This window comes from Borostomias antarcticus (assembly GCF_949987555.1).
Source record: "Borostomias antarcticus genome assembly, chromosome: 15".
Lineage (NCBI taxonomy): Eukaryota > Metazoa > Chordata > Actinopteri > Stomiiformes > Stomiidae > Borostomias > Borostomias antarcticus.
Window position 1 is genome coordinate 24888975 of NC_140248.1, and position 22306 is coordinate 24911280.

Here is a 22306-nt window from a genome sequence, read left to right on the forward strand (position 1 = left end):
GACCGCTAGAGAACTTGTGAACACCCCCCCCATCTGAACACCCCTCCCCCCCCCATCTGAACACCCCCTCCCCCATCTGAACACCCCCATCTGAACACCCCCATCTGAACACCCCCCCCCCATCTGAACACCCCCCCCCCATCTGAACACCCCCCCCCCATCTGAACACCCCCCTCCCCCATCTGAACACCTCCCCCCATCTGAACACCCTCTCCCCCCATCTGAACACCCCCCTCCCCCATCTGTTCCCCAGCAGTAGAGTACGGGACCTCCAGTTAACGTGGAGCGCTGAGGAATCTTGGTCAGGGTTGTTTCCCGTGTTAAAAGGAAGCTGATTTGGCTTCAGTCCTGTGTTGAAAAGGCATCGTTTCTAAACAGCTGAAATGCTGGCGCTCTAGTCGTTGTCAGATAACTTCCCCTCCCTCTCCCCCCTTCAGGCTATGACATGTCCACGTTCATACGGAGGTACAGCCGCTACCTGAACGAGAAGGCTGTGTCCTACAGACAAGTCGCATTTGACTTCACAAAAGTAAAAAGAGGGTAAGGAGACAGTTTCACTGTTTTGGTGGGGAGTTTATGGTGTCAGATAACCAGGGGCCCTGGTTGTATTGGTGATTTGGATCCATGAAGTACAGGTTTGGTTATAATTTAAACTGTCAACCTTTCCATAGGTCCGATGGTGTGATGAGAACCATCAACACAGAGAAGCTCCTGAAGACCATCCCCATTATCCAGAATCAGATGGATGCACTACTTGATTTCAATGTGAGTCTTCAATGCTGATGGTGGCAAACTTGGCTGAGCGTGCACCTTGTTGTGCAGCTCAAACTACCATCAGCTCTTAATCTGTTATTTCAGCAGAACCTCAGACATCCGATAAGTAATAGTTCAGTGTTTGTATCAGGGCTGGTGTGAGGTAATAGTTGTGTTTGTATCAGGGCTGGTGTGAGGTAATAGTTGTGTTTGGATCAGGGCTGGTGTGAGGTAATAGTTGAGTGTTTGTATCAGGGCTGGTGTGAGGTAATAGTTCAGTGTTTGTATCAGGGCTGGTGTGAGGTAATAGTTGAGTGTTTGTATCAGGGCTGGTGTGAGGTAATAGTTGAGTGTTTGTATCAGGGCTGGTGTGAGGTAATAGTTGAGTGTTTGTATCAGGGCTGGTGTGAGGTAATAGCTCAGTGTTTGTATCAGGGCTGGTGTGAGGTAATAGTTGAGTGTTTGTATCAGGACTGGTGTGAGGTAATAGTTGAGTGTTTGTATCAGGGCTGGTGTGAGGTAATAGTTGAGTGTTTGTATCAGGGCTGGTGTGAGGTAATAGTTCAGTGTTTATCAGGGCTTGTGTGAGGTAATAGTTCAGTAAAGCTCCTTGCAGCTGATGAGCAGATAATTCTAGAGTAGGCAGCTGGAACACTGGGGGCAGGATTCTACTAGGAGCAGTTTTTCTATTGGCTGGCAGTATTTTATGTTAAGATTAGCCAAAACTTAAATAATTTTAAAATCCGACCTTGTCACGGTCTGTCCGGGACCCCTGCGGATACCCGTACCAGATATGAACGCTGTCAGGCCGATGGGGTCAGAGGAAGGTCTGGATAGAGGGGCTGTCAGGCCGATGGGGTCAGAGGAAGGTCTGGATAGAGGCGCTGTCAGGCCGATGGGGTCAGAGGAAGGTCTGGATAGAGGGGCGGGGTCAGAGGAAGGTCTGGATAGAGGCGCTGTCAGGCCGATGGGGTCAGAGGAAGGTCTGGATAGAGGCGCTGTCAGGCCGATGGGGTCAGAGGAAGGTCTGGTCAGAGGGGCGGAGGACAGACAGGCGGAGAGTAGTGCATTTATGTGTTAGAATAACAATCGGAAAAGCAGTGAGAAATTGCAATCAAACAACCATGTACTGTACTTGTGTTATGTGCTAGCCATTTTGTCACGCTACAGTAAAATGTTCAATTTGATGGCTACTTCCGGTTTTGACACCTGTTCGGTTGGCTGGACGTTTCGGATCTCTAATGTTGGGATCTCTGAGGTTTTACTGTAAATGGTACAGTATGTGTTCTGTCTCCCTGAACCAGTAGAAAGTATGCCTTGCTATAACTGGGCTCTGTGTTGAGGTGTGGGTGGGAGATTCTCCTCAGCGAGGGCTCACATTCCCTGCCCGCTCCCCCTCAGGTCTACACCAACGAACTGACCAACGGCGTGATCAACGCAGCTTTTATGCTCCTCTTCAAAGACGCCATCCGGCTGTTCGCGGCGTACAACGAAGGCATCATCAACCTCCTGGGTAAGGGCCTCCGATGCCTCCCAAAGACACGTCCGTATCGTGCCCTGGCTGATTCCCCCGAGGCCCCAGCCTGCCAGAGCTAGATAATAGTCACCATATCATCGTTTGCCATCGAGCTGCACTTATCCGAAAGACACCGTGACGCCCGGGAACGATATCCCTGGCCTGAATGTCCTCATTGTCTCCTCCTCACTCAACTCGCTCAACATGTAACCTGCCCAACTCTGACAGCGAATGAGGGCTCTGCAGTGCTCTAGTTGCGCTGAGTGAGTGCAGGTCTGTGTGGAAGCTGTTGGGTTTATTTCCACTGGGAAACCAGTAAAGATTAAGTGGCTTCTGAGTGACTGACTAAAGTGGCTTCTAGTCCTCATTGCGCAGTTTTGTCTATTTTAATGCTGTGAAGCTGAAATCAGATTCATTTCTTCCATCTCACACCACAGAGAAGTACTTTGACATGAAGAAAACACAATGCAAAGAAGGCCTCGACATCTACAAGAAATTCCTCACGCGAATGACGAGAATCTCAGAGTTCCTCAAAGTAGCAGAGGTAAGTAAATGTCTATCTACTGTATCAACCGTTTGATGTAAATCTATTTGTGCCTTTATTCGAGCGTTATGTCTCATTCTGTCGTTTGTCTCCTCTCTGCAGCAAGTAGGGATCGACCGTGGGGACATCCCAGACCTCTCCCAAGTAAGACCGTGACTCTGCTGTCCCTCGTCCTTAAACACAGACTGTGACTCTGCTGTCCCTCGTCCTTAAACACAGACTCTGACTCTGCTGACCCTGGTCCTTAAACACAGACCTTGACTCTGCTGACCCTGGTCCCTAAACACAGACCGTGACTCTGCTGTCCCTCGTCCTTAAACACAGACCTGACTCTGCTGTCCCTCGTCCTTAAACACAGACCGTGACTCTGCTGTCCCTCGTCCTTAAACACAGACTCTGACTCTGCTGTCCCTCGTCCTTAAACACAGACTCTGACTCTGCTGTCCCTCGTCCTTAAACACAGACCGTGACTCTGCTCTCCCTCGTCCTTAAACACAGACTCTGACTCTGCTGACCCTCGTCCTTAAACACAGACTCTGACTCTGCTGACCCTGGTCCTTAAACACAGACTCTGACTCTGCTGACCCTGGTCCTTAAACACAGACTCTGACTCTGCTGACCCTCGTCCTTAAACACAGACTCTGACTCTGCTGACCCTGGTCCTTAAACACAGACCGTGACTCTGCTGACCCTGTCCTTAAACACAGACCGTGACTCTGCTGACCCTGGTCCTTAAACACAGACCGTGACTCTGCTGTCCCTCGTCCTTAAACACAGACCGTGACTCTGCTGACCCTCGTCCTTAAACACAGACCGTGACCCTGCTGACCCTGGTCCTTAAACACAGACTCTGACTCTGCTGACCCTCGTCCTTAAACACAGACTCTGACTCTGCTGACCCTGGTCCTTAAACACAGACCGTGACTCTGCTGACCCTGGTCCTTAAACACAGACCGTGACTCTGCTGACCCTGTCCTTAAACACAGACCGTGACTCTGCTGACCCTCGTCCTTAAACACAGACCGTGACTCTGCTGACCCTGCTGACCCTGGTCCTTAAACACAGCTGGGCTGAGGCCTGATCTGAACCCTGCTGCACCCCTTAACCCTCCTAGTTGAAAGGTTCAGACTAACCCTGCCCCTAACCTCGCACAACATACAGCAAATAAAGGTGTGTAACTCTGTCATGGGCCAGTCTCTGTCATGGGACCGATGTGGACAGTGCCTAGAGGAGCGGAGACATGATAGAGGAGAGTACATTCACTTTGCATAGTTTACAGCACATAGAAAATGGAAAACTCTACACTGCACCTCCAGTATCTAAACCACGCACCTGGCATAGGTCACCTTGACAGGAGGGCAGCGTGTTGAATGAGGATAAGTTCTCACTCTTTGTCTGGGCACTTTAAGACAGTTGCCTCTTGTTGAAATGGTGCATTATCAAGCCAAAAGCATTTTCTAGGAAACCATAGCTTACTGTATTTTGTTCTGTATTGGACCGTAGAGATGAGCAGCTAGCTACTCCAATATTGGATATATTGGTCTTTTCTCCCCAAATCTCTTTCACTTCTCTCTGACAATTACCACCTTTATATTCTGTATCTTTCCTTATCTCTCCATTTTCAGTTCTCGGTCTGTGTAAGTACCTGTATCTCACTCTTTCTGTGTATCTCACTCTTTCTGTGTATCTCACTCTTTCTGTGTGTCTCACTCTTTCTGTGTATCTCACTCTTTCTGTGTATCTCACTTTCTGTGTATCTCACTCTTTCTGTGTATCTCACTCTTTCTGTGTATCTCACTCTTTCTGTGTATCTCACTCTTTCTGTGTATCTCACTCTTTCCGTGTATCTCACTCTTTCTGTGTATCTCACTCTCTCTGTGTTCAACGGTAGCTTGCTTCTTCTCCCCACAGACCATGAATTAATGCTTAATGCTTGAAGGCATGCTCAATGTTTGTATTTCATTCTTGTTTGAAAGTAACATTTTGTGATTTTATGTGTCTTTCAACTGACTCCTGTCTCTCTTCATGACATTTGAACTGACTACTCTCTCTCTTCATGACATTTGAACTGACTACTGTCTCTCCTCATGACATCTGAGCTGACTACTCTCTCTCTTCATGACATTTGAACTGACTAGTCTCTCTTCATGACATCTGAGCTGACTCCTGTCTCTCTTCATAACATTTGAACTGACTCCTGTCTCTCTTCATAACATTTGAACTGACTCCTGTCTCTCTTCATGACATGTGAGCTGACTCCTGTCTCTCTTCATGACATCTGAGCTGACTCCTGTCTCTCTTCATGACATCTGAGCTGACTCCTGTCTCTCTTCATGACATCTGAGCTGACTCCTCTCTCTCTTCATGACATTTGAACTGACTAGTCTCTCTTCATGACATCTGAGCTGACTACTGTCTCTCTTCATAACATTTGAACTGACTCCTCTCTCTCTTCATGATATTTGAGCTGACTAGTCTCTCTTCATGACATCTGAGCTACTCCTGTCTCTCTTCATGACATTTGAGCTACTCCTGTCTCTCTTCATGACATTTGAACTGACTACTCTCTCTTCATGACATCTGAGCTGACTAGTCTCTCTTCATGACATCTGAGCTGACTCCTGTCTCTCTTCATGACATTTGAGCTGACTACTGTCTCTCTTCATGACATTTGAACTGACTACTCTCTCTTCATGACATTTGAACTGACTACTCTCTCTTCATGACATCTGAGCTGACTCCTGTCTCTCTTCATGACATCTGAGCTGACTCCTGTCTCTCTTCATGACATTTGAGCTGACTCCTGTCTCTCTTCATGACATTTGAACTGACTAGTCTCTCTTCATGACATTTGAGCTGACTCCTGTCTCTCTTCATGACATCTGAGCTGACTACTGTCTCTCTTCATGACATTTTAACTGACTAGTCTCTCTTCATGACATCTGAGCTGACTCCTGTCTCTCTTCATGACATTTGAGCTGACTACTGTCTCTCTTCATGACATTTGAACTGACTACTCTCTCTTCATGACATCTGAGCTGACTAGTCTCTCTTCATGACATCTGAGCTGACTAGTCTCTCTTCATGACATATGAGCTGACTACTGTCTCTCCTCATGACCTCTGAGCTGACCCCTGTCTCTCTCCGTGGCCCAGGCTCCCAGTAGTCTCCTGGATGCTCTGGAGCAGCACTTGGCCTCCTTAGAAGGGAAGAAAGTGAAAGATTCCACCGCGGCCAGCAGGTATGACTAGAGTACTTTCCCCTCGACGTTTCCTGTCCAACGCCGTCCGCTCCTGTCAGACCAACACTGTTTGCTCATGCAGCAGGTAGCAGGTTGGTGTGAGTTGGAGCTTAAATGTGTGTGTGGGCTGGCTGCAATTCCACGCCTGGAGTCCAAAGTACCGCTAAGCCTTTCAGCTGTTTTCACCATCGTTTCAGGGAAAACATTGACTCATCCTCCAGAAGAGGCTTTGTAGTGTTTTACAGGCTGTTGGTGTCGTACAATATGTAAACATATAACGTTGTTGATAGAGCTACTGTATGGTCACCGTAGGCCTCAGGAGTCAATTCTTTGTCCAAATGGTGCTTTTGAATGTCGTGTGAACTGCGTTGCAGCAGGTTGTGTTTCTGTTCCAGTGGGAGGACTATTTTTGGACTAACTTATTGCTTTAGAACAGCAGTCCTTTCTTCCTCTGCCAACTTCCTGTCATAGTTGTTGCACCTCACTATATCTGGTATTTTCCTTCCCTGAGCCTGTGTGACTGTCGCTGAGCACAGCAATTATCCATTTATTTATTTATTTATTTATTACAACGGCGTGTAAATGGCGCCTTCCGCCCCCACCCCTCAAACTGACCCGCCCCTTCTGCCCCAGAGCCAGCACCCTGTCCAGCGCCGTCTCCTCGCTGGCCAACACCGGCATCTCCTTCACCAAGGCGGACGAGAGGGAGAAGCAGGCAGCTCTGGAGGAGGAGCAGGCGCGTCTGAAGGCCCTGAAGGTGCATCTTCTCTTCATCCTCTCTTCATCCTCTCTTCATCTTCTCTTCATCATCTCTTCATCTTCTCTTCGTCCTCTCTTCATCCTCTCTTCATCTTCTCTTCATCATCTCTTCATCATCTCTTCATCTTCTCTTCATCCTCTCTTCATCCTCTCTTCATCCTCTCTTCATCCTCTCTTCATCCTCTCTTCATCCTCTCTTCATCCTCTCTTCATCTTCTCTTCATCCTCTCTTCATCCTCTCTTCATCTTCTCTTCATCTTCTCTTCATCCTCTCTTCATCTTCTCTTCATCTTCTCTTCATCCTCTCTTCACCCTCTCTTCATCCTCTCTTCATCCTCTCTTCATCCTCTATTCATCTTCTCTTCATCCTCTCTTCATCCTCTCTTCATCCTCTCTTCATCCTCTCTTCACCCTCTCTTCATCCTCTCATCATCTTCTCTTCATCCTCTCTTCATCTTCTCTTCATCCTCTCTTCATCCTCTCTTCATCCTCATCATCTTCTCTTCATCTTCTCTTCATCCTCTCTTCCACATCCCTCACTCTTCATGGCCTGGATGCCCTCCCTGCTCAACGCATTCAGCTCATCCCTGAATCCACATTGAATCCACATTGAATCCACTGGAGAGGGAAAAGTTTGCTTTGTATGGTCATTTTTAAAGACGATTGTTTTGTTTGCAGAGTTTTAGTGAGAGGCTATATTTCTACTCTAATTTATTCAGCATGTTTTTGTAGGTAAGGTGCCTTAAAAATAATTTGTTTTTGAATTCCAATACATGATTTTCTTCAACAAACCACAGCCATGTATGGGCCAAGGTACCAAAGTTTCTCTGCGCTGGATTTGTCATGGACTGTTGATAACTACCCACTCAGTCTGGTTCTCAGCACATCAGTAACAGATATTAGCTCCAGGGTAGCGTGGGCTTAAGTATAGTAGCTAAGGGTGGGCTGGTGGAAAACTACATGAACGTATGAAGGTAACCTTGTATGAAACCTGAAGACTCATGTTTTGGCAGCTTGCACGTCAGTCAGTTATATACCTGCTTTGTCATGTGATGTACTAGGCATTCTGTGCTAGTGATGTAGCTAGGCCTTCTGTGCTAGTGATGTACTAGGCCTTCTGTGCTAGTGATGTAGCTAGGCCTTCTGTGCTAGAGTGATGTACTAGGCCTTCTGTGCTAGAGTGATGTACTAGGCCTTCTGTGCTAGAGTGATGTACTAGGCCTTCTGTGCTAGTGATGTACTAGGCCTTCTGTGCTAGTGATGTAGCTAGGCCTTCTGTGCTAGAGTGATGTACTAGGCCTTCTGTGCTAGTGATGTAGCTAGGCCTTCTGTGCTAGTGATGTACTAGGCCTTCTGTGCTAGTGATGTAGCCAGGCCTTCTGTGCTAGTGATGTACTAGGCCTTCTGTGCTAGTGATGTAGCTAGGCCTTCTGTGCTAGTGATGTACTAGGCCTTCTGTGCTAGTGATGTACTAGGCCTTCTGTGCTAGTGATGTAGCCAGGCCTTCTGTGCTAGTGATGTAGCCAGGCCTTCTGTGCTAGAGTGATGTACTAGGCCTTCTGTGCTAGTGATGTACTAGGCCTTCTGTGCTAGAGTGATGTAGCTAGGCCTTCTGTGCTAGAGTGATGTAGCTAGGCCCTCTGTGCTAGAGTGATGTAGCCAGGCCTTCTGTGCTAGTGATGTAGCTAGGCCTTCTGTGCTAGTGATGTACTAGGCCTTCTGTGCTAGAGTGATGTAGCTAGGCCTTCTGTGCTAGAGTGATGTACTAGGCCTTCTGTGCTAGTGATGTACTAGGCCTTCTGTGCTAGTGATGTAGCTAGGCCTTCTGTGCTAGTGATGTAGCTAGGCCTTCTGTGCTAGAGTGATGTACTAGGCCTTCTGTGCTAGAGTGATGTAGCTAGGCCTTCTGTGCTAGAGTGATGTACTAGGCCTTCTGTGCTAGAGTGATGTAGCCAGGCCTTCTGTGCTAGTGATGTAGCTGGGCCTTCTGTGCTAGAGTGATGTACTAGGCCTTCTGTGCTAGAGTGATGTACTAGGCCTTCTGTGCTAGTGATGTAGCCAGGCCTTCTGTGCTAGAGTGATGTAGCTAGGCCTTCTGTGCTAGAGTGATGTAGCTAGGCCTTCTGTGCTAGAGTGATGTAGCTAGGCCCTCTGTGCTAGAGTGATGTAGCTAGGCCTTCTGTGCTAGAGTGATGTAGCTAGGCCTTCTGTGCTAGTGATGTAGCTAGGCCTTCTGCGCTAGAGTGATGTACTAGGCCTTCTGTGCTAGTGATGTACTAGGCCTTCTGTGCTAGAGTGATGTACTAGGCCTTCTGTGCTAGTGATGTAGCCAGGCCTTCTGTGCTAGTGATGTACTAGGCCTTCTGTGCTAGTGATGTAGCTAGGCCTTCTGTGCTAGTGATGTACTAGGCCTTCTGTGCTAGTGATGTAGCTAGGCCTTCTGTGCTAGAGTGATGTAGCTAGGCCTTCTGTGCTAGAGTGATGTACTAGGCCTTCTGTGCTAGTGATGTACTAGGCCTTCTGTGCTAGTGATGTACTAGGCCTTCTGTGCTAGAGTGATGTACTAGGCCTTCTGTGCTAGAGTGATGTACTAGGCCTTCTGTGCTAGTGATGTACTAGGCCTTCTGTGCTAGTGATGTACTAGGCCTTCTGTGCTAGTGATGTACTAGGCCTTCTGTGCTAGAGTGATGTAGCTAGGCCTTCTGTGCTAGAGTGATGTACTAGGCCTTCTGTGCTAGTGATGTACTAGGCCTTCTGTGCTAGAGTGATGTAGCTAGGCCTTCTGTGCTAGAGTGATGTAGCTAGGCCTTCTGTGCTAGAGTGATGTAGCTAGGCCCTCTGTGCTAGTGATGTACTAGGCCTTCTGTGCTAGAGTGATGTACTAGGCCTTCTGTGTTAGAGTGATGTAGCCAGGCCTTCTGTGCTAGAGTGATGTACTAGGCCTTCTGTGCTAGAGTGATGTACTAGGCCTTCTGTGCTCGATGTCGCATTTCTCTGACTTGGACTGGTTCCGCAGCGTCTGAAGGAGCTTCAGAAGAACCCCTCCGCCGCGTCGCCCGTGTCCATGGGGGAAGGGACCTCCGCCATCGACCTCTTCTCCACGCCCAGCTCCACAACCAGGTGAGGACTCTCCCCCTCTCATCCCCCCGACCTCTTCTCCACGCCCAGCTCCACAACCAGGTGAGGACTCTCCCCCTCTCATCCCCCCGACCGTGGTCCGGGCTGGGGGCAGATGCTCATCCAGACTGTAGGCTTCATGTACAGTAGATATTGGAAAGTCTGTTATTCACCCCTAGATGGACTTTTTATTTCGTGTTCAAATTACAGAAAGATGGAGAAAAGGTAGATTAGATCATAGACCGGACAATCACTTTTATTTTTTTCATTTTTTTAACCTTTATTTAACTTTTAACTAAGGTACTAAGGTAAAGAAGCTTGAGATCAAAGAACTCTTTTTACAGCAACACCTGGACAAAATGGCAGCATAAAAAACAACACGAAACTAAAACAAAGACAGACCAATATAGAACACAGCTGGCCAGAAGACAGAGAACAGACAGAAGAAGGGAGAGAGATCAAATAGAGCATGAAGTTGCCAGATTGGGGGGGGGAGCAAGAGGGAGTAAAGGGGGAGAGGGGGGGGGGGGGGGGCGTTTGAAACCATTAGAGACTAGAGACACTGGTCTCTATAGCGTCTCAGATATCATCCCAAACCTTCCTAGAGAGATATCATCCCAAACCTTCCTAGAGAGATATCATCCCAAACCTTCCTAGAGAGATATCATCCCAAACCTTCCTAGAGAGATATCATCCCAAACCTTCCTAGAGAGATATCATCCCAAACCTTCCTAGAGAGATATCATCCCAAACCTTCCTAGAGAGATATCATCCCAAACCTTCCTAGAGAGATATCATCCCAAACCTTCCTAGAGAGATATCATCCCAAACCTTCCTAGAGAGATATCATCCCAAACCTTCCTAGAGAGATATCATCCCAAACCTTCCTAGAGAGATATCATCCCAAACCTTCCTAAAGAGATATCATCCCAAACCTTCCTAGAGAGATATCATCCCAAACCTTCCTAGAGAGATATCATCCCAAACCTTCCTAGAGAGATATCATCCCAAACCTTCCTAGAGAGATATCATCCCAAACCTTCCTAGAGAGATATCATCCCAAACCTTCCTAGAGAGATATCATCCCAAACCTTCCTAAAGAGATATCATCCCAAACCTTCCTAGAGAGATATCATCCCAAACCTTCCTAGAGAGATATCATCCCAAACCTTCCTAGAGAGATATCATCCCAAACCTTCCTAGAGAGATATCATCCCAAACCTTCCTAGAGAGATATCATCCCAAACCTTCCTAGAGAGATATCATCCCAAACCTTCCTAGAGAGATATCATCCCAAACCTTCCTAGAGAGATATCATCCCAAACCTTCCTAGAGAGATATCATCCCAAACCTTCCTAGAGAGATATCATCCCAAACCTTCCTGCACGTCTCACTTTTATTTACTGTGGAATCGAGGTCAGACGAGTTATCCAATGAACCCCATCTTAGATGACCAAGGTAAATATAGCTGAACCATGCAGCTGGAGACGCTCATGGTCCTCGTCTGTAAGCGTGTAGAGCTGGATAACTGAAGGAGACTCCATGTCTGGAAGGAGAATATTGATTATGTGACATTCACCAACTCCTGGCGCAGGGTTTGCTCCTGGACCGCCTCTCTTTCCTGGCTGGACCGGACTGGACCGGACTGGACCGCCGGTCTGATCCCAGATCAAACACTGTTCTCAACATGCCTGGTCTGGAGGAGCGTTAGGGAGGAGGTCATCTACTGGTTGTTGTTGCCCAGGACCAGATCCAGGCTGTTTCTGTTGAGAGATGAGCCTCATGTTTTGTCTCTTGTGTTCTTTCCTCCGTCACCACAGCGCCTCCAAGGCAGCGAACGATCTGCTGGACCTGCAGCCGGCGTTCCAGCCGACCCCGCCCCTCTCCGCGGGCCCCCCCCCGGCCAGCACGTGGGCAGGTGAGAACCCCCCCCCCCCCCCCCCCCCTCCCTGTAGCCCTGGAAGCCTGGCGATGGCCCCTCCTGATCCTGAGACGCACACACGCACACACACTGCCGATCAGGCCTGGTGCACACCGCAGTATAAACACACCTTACAGAATCATCTAGAAACCCAGGGGGCGCTTTCCAACTATTTGCCTGGGACCCAAATATATTTGGACCATATTCTGGGTTTTCACTGTTAACATTGTTGTTCATCAAGCCATGTGTACATGGATTCAGTGCATTAGGAATCATTTTGACTGTGGGTGGGGGGGGGGGGGGTTGTCAGTGGACGTTGCCTTGGGTCTTGCTCTGTCTCTGATCATTGCTCCAAAGTATCTGATCACTGTCTTAACAGATAGGGTTGCCAAACAACTGACCCGACAAAACGAGTGTTTGCGTCAGGAGGGCTGTCATGAGCGCTGAGCGGGCGTCTTTATCTGGCAGCCCTGTAACCATGTGTGCTCTGGAAATCAGCCTCATGTCAGTGAGGGGTAAATAGGGATAAGAGTCAAATGATTAGATACAGAATCCCTTTTTTATTTTTATTTTTAACTTTTGGCCTACATGTGGTAGTGCTCTGTTTCCTTCTGACCTAGATCTAGAGCGCTAACTGTCTAGAGCGGTAACTGTCTAGAGCGCTAACTGTCTAGAGCGCTAACTGTCTAGAGCTGTAACTGTCTAGAGCGCCAACTGTCTAGAGCAGTAACTGTCTAGAGAGGTAACTGTGATTGATCAGTTCAATATATCGCTCTCTTTCATATCGTGAACATGGACAAGTTAATCTGCTTGAAGTTTGGATTTGATTGTGTTTGCAGTATTTGGTCATGTTCTTGTAGCATGTATTTGATGCATGTTGAACTATAGCTTCTGAGTTGAGTTACTTGTAAGTCCAGAAGGTGAAGGACTGCATGTTGTAGAAGACATTCAGGAATTGGCATGTTTTTCCAAACGGTCTGTAGTGGATCAGCTCTTCTGTCTGAAGAACAGGATCTACAGGACAAATGGTACAGAGGTAGGGAGGCACCGATGGAAAAATTCTGGGCCGATGCCGATGTTTAAAATAACAATCCGGCCAATGTTAATTTTATTTTATTTTTATTCCCCCTTTTGTGGCAGGGAAACAAAGAAATGATGCCTGCTTTTCAAATGGCCAGTTAGATTTGATGTGTTAAAATCCTTGGCTGTAGTACCTCCTCTTGAAATGTCACTTGAACAAGTTTTACAAGTTGCATAGCGCCTTTGTCTGAGATGGTGAAATATCCCCACACGGCCGACATTTTTATTTCACTTTAATTTGAAAGCAAACTACTCGTGCGTTTGCGGCGTTACGTCACGGATCTTCTCTGAATCTGCAGCTGGGTAGCATCGGTGAATGTAATTTTATTTGCCGATGGGCCGATGGCAGTCAACAAGGCCAACATCGGTGCATCCCTATACAGAGGTGTGTGTGTGTGCGTGTGCGTGTGCGTGTGTGTGTGATCGATCCACATGGGTTTGTATTCACCTGCTGCACTCTGGTCCAATACTCTGCATGCATGTCTGACCTCATGTGACTGACTCATCACCTTCTAACATCTCTCTCCCTGTTCTCTCTCTCTCTCTCTCTCTCTCTCTCTCTCTCTCTCTCCCTCCCTCTCTCTCTCTCTCTCTCTCTCTCTCCTTCTGTTTCTCCTGTCCTCTTTTACCCGCGTAGATCCTTTCCCTTCTTCAGAAGCTGTCGATGACTCCATTCCAAACTTAAACCCTTTCCTCACACTTCCTGTTGTCGCTGCTGTCCCTCTCCCTGTTGTGTGTCTCGATGCTGGGAGTTTGTCCTCTAGGTCCAGGACACCCAGTCATGAAGCGTTCGGTGGTAAACATTCCTTTCCATTCCTTCTCTCTCTCCTGTTAAGTTTTTTTTCCTCTCTCTGTGTAAAATGTGGTGTCGTCAAATGTCACAGTCATACCGTGTCTCAGCTGTCCTGACTGTAACCACACAAGCCTAGTATGTGACCGTACGTACAATATATTCAATATACATCTACAAAGGGACTGTTACTGGTCACACTTTAGAATAAGGGTCACAAAAACATTAGTTAACTGTTAACTAATGCTTATTTAGCGTTAGGTTAGGTTACTAATGTTAATTAATACCTTATTTAAGGTTAGGGTTAGAGTTAGGTGAGTGAACCTTAGTTAACATAAATAACATTGAGCCTAAATCAAGCCCAGCCTAAATCAAGCCCAGCCTAAATCAAGCCCAGCCTGAATCAAGCCCAGCCTAAATCAAGCCCAGCCTAAATCAAGCCCAGCCTGAATCAAGCCCAGCCTAAATCAAGCCCAGCCTAAATCAAGCCCAGCCTAAATCAAGCCCAGCCTGAAACAAGCCCAGCCTAAATAAAGCCCAGCCTAAATCAAACCCTCGGCATTGACGCTAGACCTATTGAGTCTTTCCATGATTGGCCCGGGGGTTCTTATCAGATCATAACCATACTCCCTGTTCCAGGGGGAGGAAGGAGAGGGAGGTTAGGAGTTAGGAAACTCCCTGTTCCAGGGGGAGGAAGGAGAGGGAGGTTAGGAGTTAGGAAACTCCCTGTTCCAGGGGGAGGAAGGAGAGGGAGGTTAGGAGTTTGGAAAAACTATGTTCTGTATTCGGGCCAGCTAAGCATGAACTCAAACATTCGCTGACAATCAATGGATCTAATAATAAATGATTATATTTATACAGCGTGTGTCACCATCCAGGCTTCTTTCACATCATCTTTTTAAACACATTTAACATTTTCATAGTTGATTATTTTCCGCTGGATCAATGTCTTTGTGTTGAGCGTGATTTTAGCGTGAAGCACCGTAGCCTCACCGTCCATTTGAACTCTTCACCCTCCAGATCATTACAATCCCATTCTTGACCCCGGCTCCTCCATCTCATCTGACCTTGGGGTCCACGGTGTGGATAGAGCAGTGTGTCTCAGGGTCCAGGGTCAGATAGAGCAGTGTGTCTCAGGTACCAGGGTCAGATAGAGCAGTGTGTCTCAGGTACCAGGGTCAGATAGAGCAGTGTGTCTCAGGTACTATGGTCAGATAGAGCAGTGTGTCTCAGGGTCCAGGGTCAGATAGAGCAGTGTGTCTCAGGTACCAGGGTCAGATAGAGCAGTGTGTCTCAGGTACCAGGGTCAGATAGAGCAGTGTGTCTCAGGTACTATGGTCAGATAGAGCAGTGTGTCTCAGGTACTAGGGTCAGATAGAGCAGTGTGTCTCAGGTACTATGGTCAGATAGAGCAGTGTGTCTCAGGTACTATGGTCAGATAGAGCAGTGTGTCTCAGGTACCAGGGTCAGATAGAGCAGCGTGTCTCAGGTACCAGGGTCAGATAGAGCAGCGTGTCTCAGGTACCAGGGTCAGATAGAGCAGTGTGTCTCAGGTACTATGGTCAGATAGAGCAGTGTGTCTCAGGGTCCAGGGTCAGATAGAGCAGCGTGTCTCAGGTACCAGGGTCAGATAGAGCAGCGTGTCTCAGGTACCAGGGTCAGATAGAGCAGTGTGTCTCAGGGTCCAGGGTCAGATAGAGCAGTGTGTCTCAGGGTCCAGGGTCAGATAGAGCAGTGTGTCTCAGGTACCAGGATGTGGATAGAGCAGTGTGTCTCAGGTACCAGGGTCAGATAGAGCAGTGTGTCTCAGGTACCAGGGTCAGATAGAGCAGTGTGTCTCAGGGTCCAGGGTCAGATAGAGCAGTGTGTCTCAGGTACCAGGGTCAGATAGAGCAGTGTGTCTCAGGGTCCAGGGTCAGATAGAGCAGTGTGTCTCAGGTACCAGGGTGCAGATAGAGCAGTGTGTCTCAGGTACCAGGGTCAGATAGAGCAGTGTGTCTCAGGGTCCACGGTGGGGGGATGACTCAACACAGGGCCCTGAACGCTCGGTTCACGCTGGCTCAGTTGGCTCCTCCCAGAGTGCCGTGTGCCTCCTAGCGTCTGAGTGTTGTTGGTTGGGTTGTTCCGTTGACCGTAGCTCTGGCGTTTCCCTGCCTCTACTGTAGGTTCGGGTTTTTAAACGTCTGCTCTACTTGTGCTCGGTGTCTCTAGTCTGGCCGTGCTTCTGAGTCACGCGTCTCCTCCTAAACGCTCCCCTCTCTGCTTCTGAGTCACGCGTCTCCTCCTAAACGCTCCCCTCTCTGCTTCCTCTTCTGAGTCACGCGTCTCCTCCTAAACGCTCCCCTCTCTGCTTCCTCTTCTCGCCCTGCTTCCTTCCCCTGGCAGCGTGTGGTCCAGCTCCTTACCCTACTACCCCTCTGTTCCCCCCGAGCCCCCGTCCATAGCTGGGCTGTTTGGAGGTAGGTACCTCCCTCTGGCATGGGCTGAACCGTAGTGACCATCCCCTCCTTCCCCTAGTGAGAGACACGTCTATGAGGACAGGTCAGGTCAGAGGTCAAGCCCAGCAGAGGTTAGGGGTCGAGTGCAGACATGGTTCCCTTCCTCTAACTCTGAGGGAACCAGGGGAGAGAGCTCCTGGACCAGGAGGTGTGAGCCTGCCTTCAATTTGATCATCGGGTTCGATCACAGCTGATCACGCTCGGCTTTCCAGTAACAACAGGAGCGAAAGAAATGTTCACGTACTGTAGTCTCAGAAAACTGCAAAAGAAATAGTGGAAAGTGTTTTTGGCATGAGTTTGGTCAAAATACCCATTTGGATTATAATACCCCTGTATGTCCCCAGCTATAATATGCAGGGCGGAGATGTACACTACTGATGGGTACGCCACTGACCCGGTATGGGCATCTGTTTGAAATGCTGTAACTACTGAGGGTCACGGCATACCCAGAATGCTTCACACTCCCATCTGGTATGTGCTGCGTGGGTGTGGATGTGCTGTTACTCTCTGGAAGTCTGGACGCGTCTTGACTGAGCGCAGATCCTCACCTGGTTCCAGGGCTGGGGGGCACGGCTCTCCAGGCCCAAAGCTCTCTCAGCAATATGACGTTCGCTCACACGCCCGCTAACGGGTGCATCCAAAAATAAGATGCCACTACAAGTCGTCTGGGCAGCGTGTGTCGTCTTAGCGCACGTTGGTTCTCTCAGTGTTAACGGCCCTCTCCTTCCTGCTCTGTCCCAGGGTTCATAGCGTCTCCTAACCGTCCTCTCCCTCCTGTTCTGTCCCAGGGTTCACAGCGTCGCCCACCTCCCAGACCCCGAGCTCCCGAGGCCTGAACGTCGACTTCGACTCTGTGTTTGGCAATAATGGCAGCACTGTCAACAACATGGACCCTGCTGGTAAGGACCGCACCATCCTCCTCCTCCTCCTCCTCCTCCTCCTCCTCCCATCAATCTCCTCACACGCACTTCCCATCTACGCCACTGGGGGCGCCAGCGCGTCAGCCTCATACACCCTGCCGTCCCATAGAGAACTAGGCTGCAACGCACCTTCTCATTGGTCATTGCTGTTCTTCTGGGCTTGGTGGTTTTTGCAGTGACTTTGCCCTTTGACTATTAGCAGAGCGTTCGTAGTATTGTCACCATGAGGGTTATGAACGCCTCTAGGACACTGGAGAGCGTTCCTGTTTGTGTTTGGGAAGACCTTCCTGAGGTCGTAGGTCACAGGCGTTGTTTTGGATGTCCTGTCTTTATCTGTCATGAGCTGCTTGTGTTGTTGCTGGAACCAGGAAGGTCTGAGTTCTCCTGTTCACCACAACAACGCTGTGTTTTATCCTCAGCTGAACGCTTCTGTCTGGTTTGAGCTTCTAATTTTGACCACTGTTCTTGAATTGGGTTGAATTTGCAGACAATGAAAGTGTGTGTGTGTGTGTGTGTGTGTGTGTGTGTGAGTGTGTGTGAGTGTGTGTGTGTGTGTGTGTGTGTGTGTGTGTGTGTGAGTGTGTGTGAGTGTGTGCGCGTGTGAGTGTGCGCGTGTGAGTGTGCGCGTGTGAGTGTGTGTGTGCGTGTGTGCGTGTGAGAGAGTGTGTGTGTGTGTGAGCGTGTGAGAGTGTTTGTGAGCGTGTGTGTGTGAGTGTGTGTGTGTGTGTGTGTGTGTGTGAGCGAGTGTGTGAGCGAGTGCGAGTGTGTGTGCGTGTGTGCGTGTGTGAGCGTGTGTGAGCGTGTGCGAGCGTGTGTGCGTGTGTGTGTGTGAGCGTGTGTGAGCGTGTGTGAGCGTGTGTGTGTGTGTGTGTGTGTGTGAGCGAGTGTGTGAGCGAGTGCGAGTGTGTGTGCGTGTGTGAGCGTGTGTGAGCGTGTGTGTGTGTGTGTGTGTGTGTGTGTGCTGTGGGTTTTGGGTGCTTTGCTCACTATCTCCCCCCCCCTCTGTTTCTCTCCCTGGTCCTGGTTAAACACGCTTGGCCTCGTCTTTGCATGACACACGCATGACTGGGTGAGTTGACTTCACACACTCACACACTCACACACTTCACACACTCACACACACACACACACACACACACACTCCTCTTGGACCGCCGGCCACTTCACTCTGATGTGTGAGCGCGACTTCCTGCTTCGCCCATGTTAAACATCCTGTTCCTGTCTCGTCTGTGGCGTTGTGTGTGTGTGTGTGTGTGTGTGTGTGTGTGTGTGTGTGTGTGTGTGTGTGTGTGTGTGTGTGTCCTCTGTCTTCACCCTCCTCCTGGCCTGTTGTGTGCCCACCCCTGTCCTGCCCCCTTTCTTTAAGATGTTTTAGGCGGCATCCTCAAACCCACAGTGAGCGCTTCTCCTGGCCAGGGGCTCGGCCTCAACGCCCTGCTGCCCGGCAAGCTGGTGTCTGACGACCTGGACTCTTCGTTGGCCAACCTGGTGGGCAGTATGTATCCGCACCACGCGCCCCAGTACCACCGATCATGTCACGCGCCCCGGTACCACCGGTCACACCACGCGCCCCAGTACCACCGATCATGTCACGCGCCCCAGTACCACCGGTCATGTCACGCGCCCCGGTACCACCGGTCACACCACGCGCCCCAGTACCACCCGTCATGCCACGCGCCCCAGTACCACCCGTCATGCCACGCGCCCCAGTACCACCCGTCATGCCACGCGCCCCAGTACCACCCGTCATGCCACGCGCCCCAGTACCACCGGTCACACCACGCGCCCCAGTACCACCGGTCACACCACGCGCCCCAGTACCACCGATCATGTCACGCGCCCCAGTACCACCGGTCATGTCACGCGCCCCAGTACCACCGGTCACGCCACGCGCCCCCTCCAAACTGTAGTGTTCCCCCCTCGGGGTCCTCTGCCGTTTGTGTGTCACCATCTCAGATTAGGGGTCAACCGATTAACAGATGACTACTGAATTCACCAGCCAAATGACTGAATTCACCAGCCAAACGACTGAATTCACCAGCCAAACGACTGAATTCACCAGCCAAACTACTGAATTCACCAGCCAAACTACTGAATTCACCAGCCAAACTACTGAATTCACCAGCCAAACTACTGAATTCACCAGCCAAACGACTGAATTCACCAGACAAACGACTGAATTCACCAGCCAAACTACTGAATTCACCAGCCAGAATGTTTAAAGTAAATTATTGCTTCGTTGTTTCCTTCTAGATTTGGGAATTGGCAATGGCACTACGAAAAAGTGAGTATCTCACACTCGGCTTGCTTCTGCACTGATTCGAGTGTGCTATTAGTGAGTAACGTTTGTTCCTGGTTTGTTCCTGGTTTGTTCCTGGTTTGTTCCTGGTTTGTTCCTGGTTTGTAGTGATATTCATTGGAGTCAGCCGGGTCAGAAGAAGCTGACCGGTGGGACCAGCTGGCAGCCCAAGACGGCTCCGTCCACCACATGGAACCCTGCTGCCATGGTACGTCCTCACCAGACTGCTCGTGCTCAAGAAAAGGTTGTGTTGTGATCAGGGCTGATGGTATAGTTTGTTTGAACAAGTGTTTTTAGTAAACCTATGCTTTTAAGATTCCAAGTCACTGGGGAAATGGGACCAAAGCACTAACTAGCTGTGTGTTCCTTCTTGTTGAACTGTATGTGTTAACGTTGTTTGTAACGATATTATCACATTTCTGTGTGTGTTGCGTTGTGTAATTGTTCTCCGGGGGCAAACATACAGAAGGGCATGCATGTCCCACAATACGTAAGTCCCAACGGTTGAGTCATTTCCTGCTCTTTGACTTTGACCAAAGTTGGCATGTGTGGTTCGATTAACCGCTCACATTCACCAGCCAGCGAGCTCACTCTGAGGCCTGCGCCAGGAGGCTTGGGTCTCGGCCCACAATGCACTTCTGGTCTGCACAGCGAGCATTGCTAACACGGCATGACAGGCTTCGGCCTGGTCCTAAATTAAGCCCCACCCTCTAACCACCTGGAAGGGTGTGATGGTTCAAGCAATTTGTAAAATGTTCTGTCAACCAAAGATCCAGTGGAGCTGCTAGCATGTGGCTTTTACCCAAGCAGTTCCTGTGAATGTGTGATGTGCTTTGATGCTAGGAGCTACAGGTGGGCATGTTCATTCAGCCCAGCTGTTTAGTTTCCCACTGGTAATAATATATGCTAGCTAGGGTTGCAAATTTCAAGGAATTTCATTAATCGATAACTGTTAACCTTAAACGATAGTCGATTAATTGATAAGAACGTCCCGCGCCGGACTGCACTTTGCTCGCTTCATTTTTGTGTCTTCTTCCGCTGTGTCGTTGAAATTTCCCGGCATCCCAATTATCCTTCACTACATGGCGTGGCCCTCATGTGCAGTCAGACCCTAAATCATGATTACATTTCACTCAACTCCCGTTGATAACATTCGTTCCCCCCAAATAAGTTATGTTCCATTAACAAGCAATTAATCGAGTAACCAAATCTTATTAGAGTAAATTCTTAATCGGCAATTAATCGATAGTCGATTAACTATTAACATCCCTAATGCTAACGCTTTCTGGGCTTATGGATGCTTGAAGGCGCATACCACCGCCATGTTAATCACACAAGGTGTCATGAATGGGCGTGGCTTAATAAACCAGCTTCATGAACGCTGACTGTATACCTATTTAGCACCGCCAGTTGGCTAGGCATTATATCTAGATAACTGTGGCAAGAATGCACAGTTAGTCACCATCACGTCATGCAGGTAACTGGTCACTGATGTGGGCAGGGTTTCAGCTGAGGGCGCTGGGGTCGTGTGGCGTGACGCGTGCCAAACTGCTGAATTTGCCTTCATGTAAAGTAGCCTCATTGGATATTAGTGGGCGGAGTTTCCATGGGCCGGTCTGTCGGACACGTGCGTGCGTTGCTCGGGGTTCGTTCCCCGTTGGGAATACCTAATAAAAGATTTCCTTCCCCTGAAAACGCCAGTAATGTTGAAACAAATGTGGGTCTGTTTCCACTGCAGGGTGCGTTTAAAGAGCCTAGCAGCTCTGGTATAAAGAGCTCTCTCTACTGCACCAGCGCTCTGCACCTGCCATCAACAGCCTTCTACTCACACACTCTCTCCCTGCCTCTCTCGCGTGCTCACTCACTCTCTCTCTGCTAAGGATGAAGTAGGTGTGTGTGTGTGTGTGTGTAAGAAGCGTGTCTCAGATGTGGTCTATAAGCAGTACCTCTCCAGTGTGAAAGCAGCGTGCGGCGAGTGTGGCGTGTGAATGATGAACCAGTGACGCTGGAGGGATGAACAAAGAGCTCTTTGTCCAGGCGGTTGGTTCCTGGAAGAGAGGCTCCTTCGGCAGCCAAGGACTCGCTCTGCGTCTGCACCTGCATGGAGCTTCAGTTTGCACCTGTCGCTCAAGAGAAACGCCAGTCTGTCTCATAGACTTCATGAGAAAAAACGGCGTAGGGATACGCATGCATAAACTAGTACTCGCAATCGTGTGATTATCCAAATTCAGAACTCAAGTTCACACTCCCCCTTATAGCAGTTATGTAACTGTCATAGCGAGTGTAACTGTCATAGCGAGTGTAACTGTCATAGCGAGTGTCTACAGTGTCTGACTGTTTCAAATGGGACACAACTCATCAATAAAGTACTGCTGTCCTGTTCTATACATCCCCATAACAAGGTGTGTGTGTGTGTGTGTGTGTGTGTGTGTGTGTGTGTGTGTGTGTGTGTGTGTGTGTGTGTGTGTGACAGATATATCCCTCTTGTGACTGATCATCTTTGCTTGTCATCTCAGGCACCATCTGTCATGGCGTTCCCGGCGACCACACCAACGGGCCTGGTGGCGTATGGGATGGTAAGTCACGTGGGGAGGGTCTCACTCTCAAGCAGCTCTGCTCATACAGATTCTGCAAACGTGAGTGAAAAAGATTCTGGAGCAATATTGTGTGTGTGTGAAAAGAACGGCGTGGGAGAAGCGAGCTCATTGGGAACAGCATCATCTCTGGTAAGTATGGGATTGTGGGAGTGTTGGAATTCATGGCGTATGACCTCATTATTCATGTTATGACCTCATTCTTCATGTTAAAGCCTGCGGTGTACTTGCTGTCTCACAGCCCGTAGGCAAGCACACATTTTGCGGCGTTGAT

At 49.1% G+C, this 22306-nt stretch overlaps 1 protein-coding gene across 5 annotated transcripts in view; it reads left to right on the forward strand.

Moving 5' to 3' along the window:
* LOC311318376 (phosphatidylinositol-binding clathrin assembly protein-like) overlaps positions 1 to 22306 on the forward strand; it is a 44186-nt gene that overhangs the window by 16649 nt on the left and 5231 nt on the right. For 4 of the 5 annotated variants that reach the window (XM_084449694.1, XM_084449693.1, XM_084449696.1 and 1 more), the window contains 14 exons: positions 438 to 540; positions 672 to 765; positions 2155 to 2266; positions 2707 to 2813; positions 2916 to 2957; positions 5969 to 6054; positions 6688 to 6811; positions 9830 to 9933; positions 11751 to 11848; positions 17008 to 17118; positions 18515 to 18634; positions 19393 to 19423; positions 19547 to 19646; positions 21955 to 22014. In XM_084449694.1, coding sequence (XP_084305820.1) covers positions 438 to 540; positions 672 to 765; positions 2155 to 2266; positions 2707 to 2813; positions 2916 to 2957; positions 5969 to 6054; positions 6688 to 6811; positions 9830 to 9933; positions 11751 to 11848; positions 17008 to 17118; positions 18515 to 18634; positions 19393 to 19423; positions 19547 to 19646; positions 21955 to 22014 — 1292 coding nt within the window. The remainder of the gene's footprint in view (positions 1 to 437; positions 541 to 671; positions 766 to 2154; positions 2267 to 2706; positions 2814 to 2915; positions 2958 to 5968; positions 6055 to 6687; positions 6812 to 9829; positions 9934 to 11750; positions 11849 to 17007; positions 17119 to 18514; positions 18635 to 19392; positions 19424 to 19546; positions 19647 to 21954; positions 22015 to 22306) is intronic. The other variant, XM_084449695.1, reaches the window with a different exon arrangement.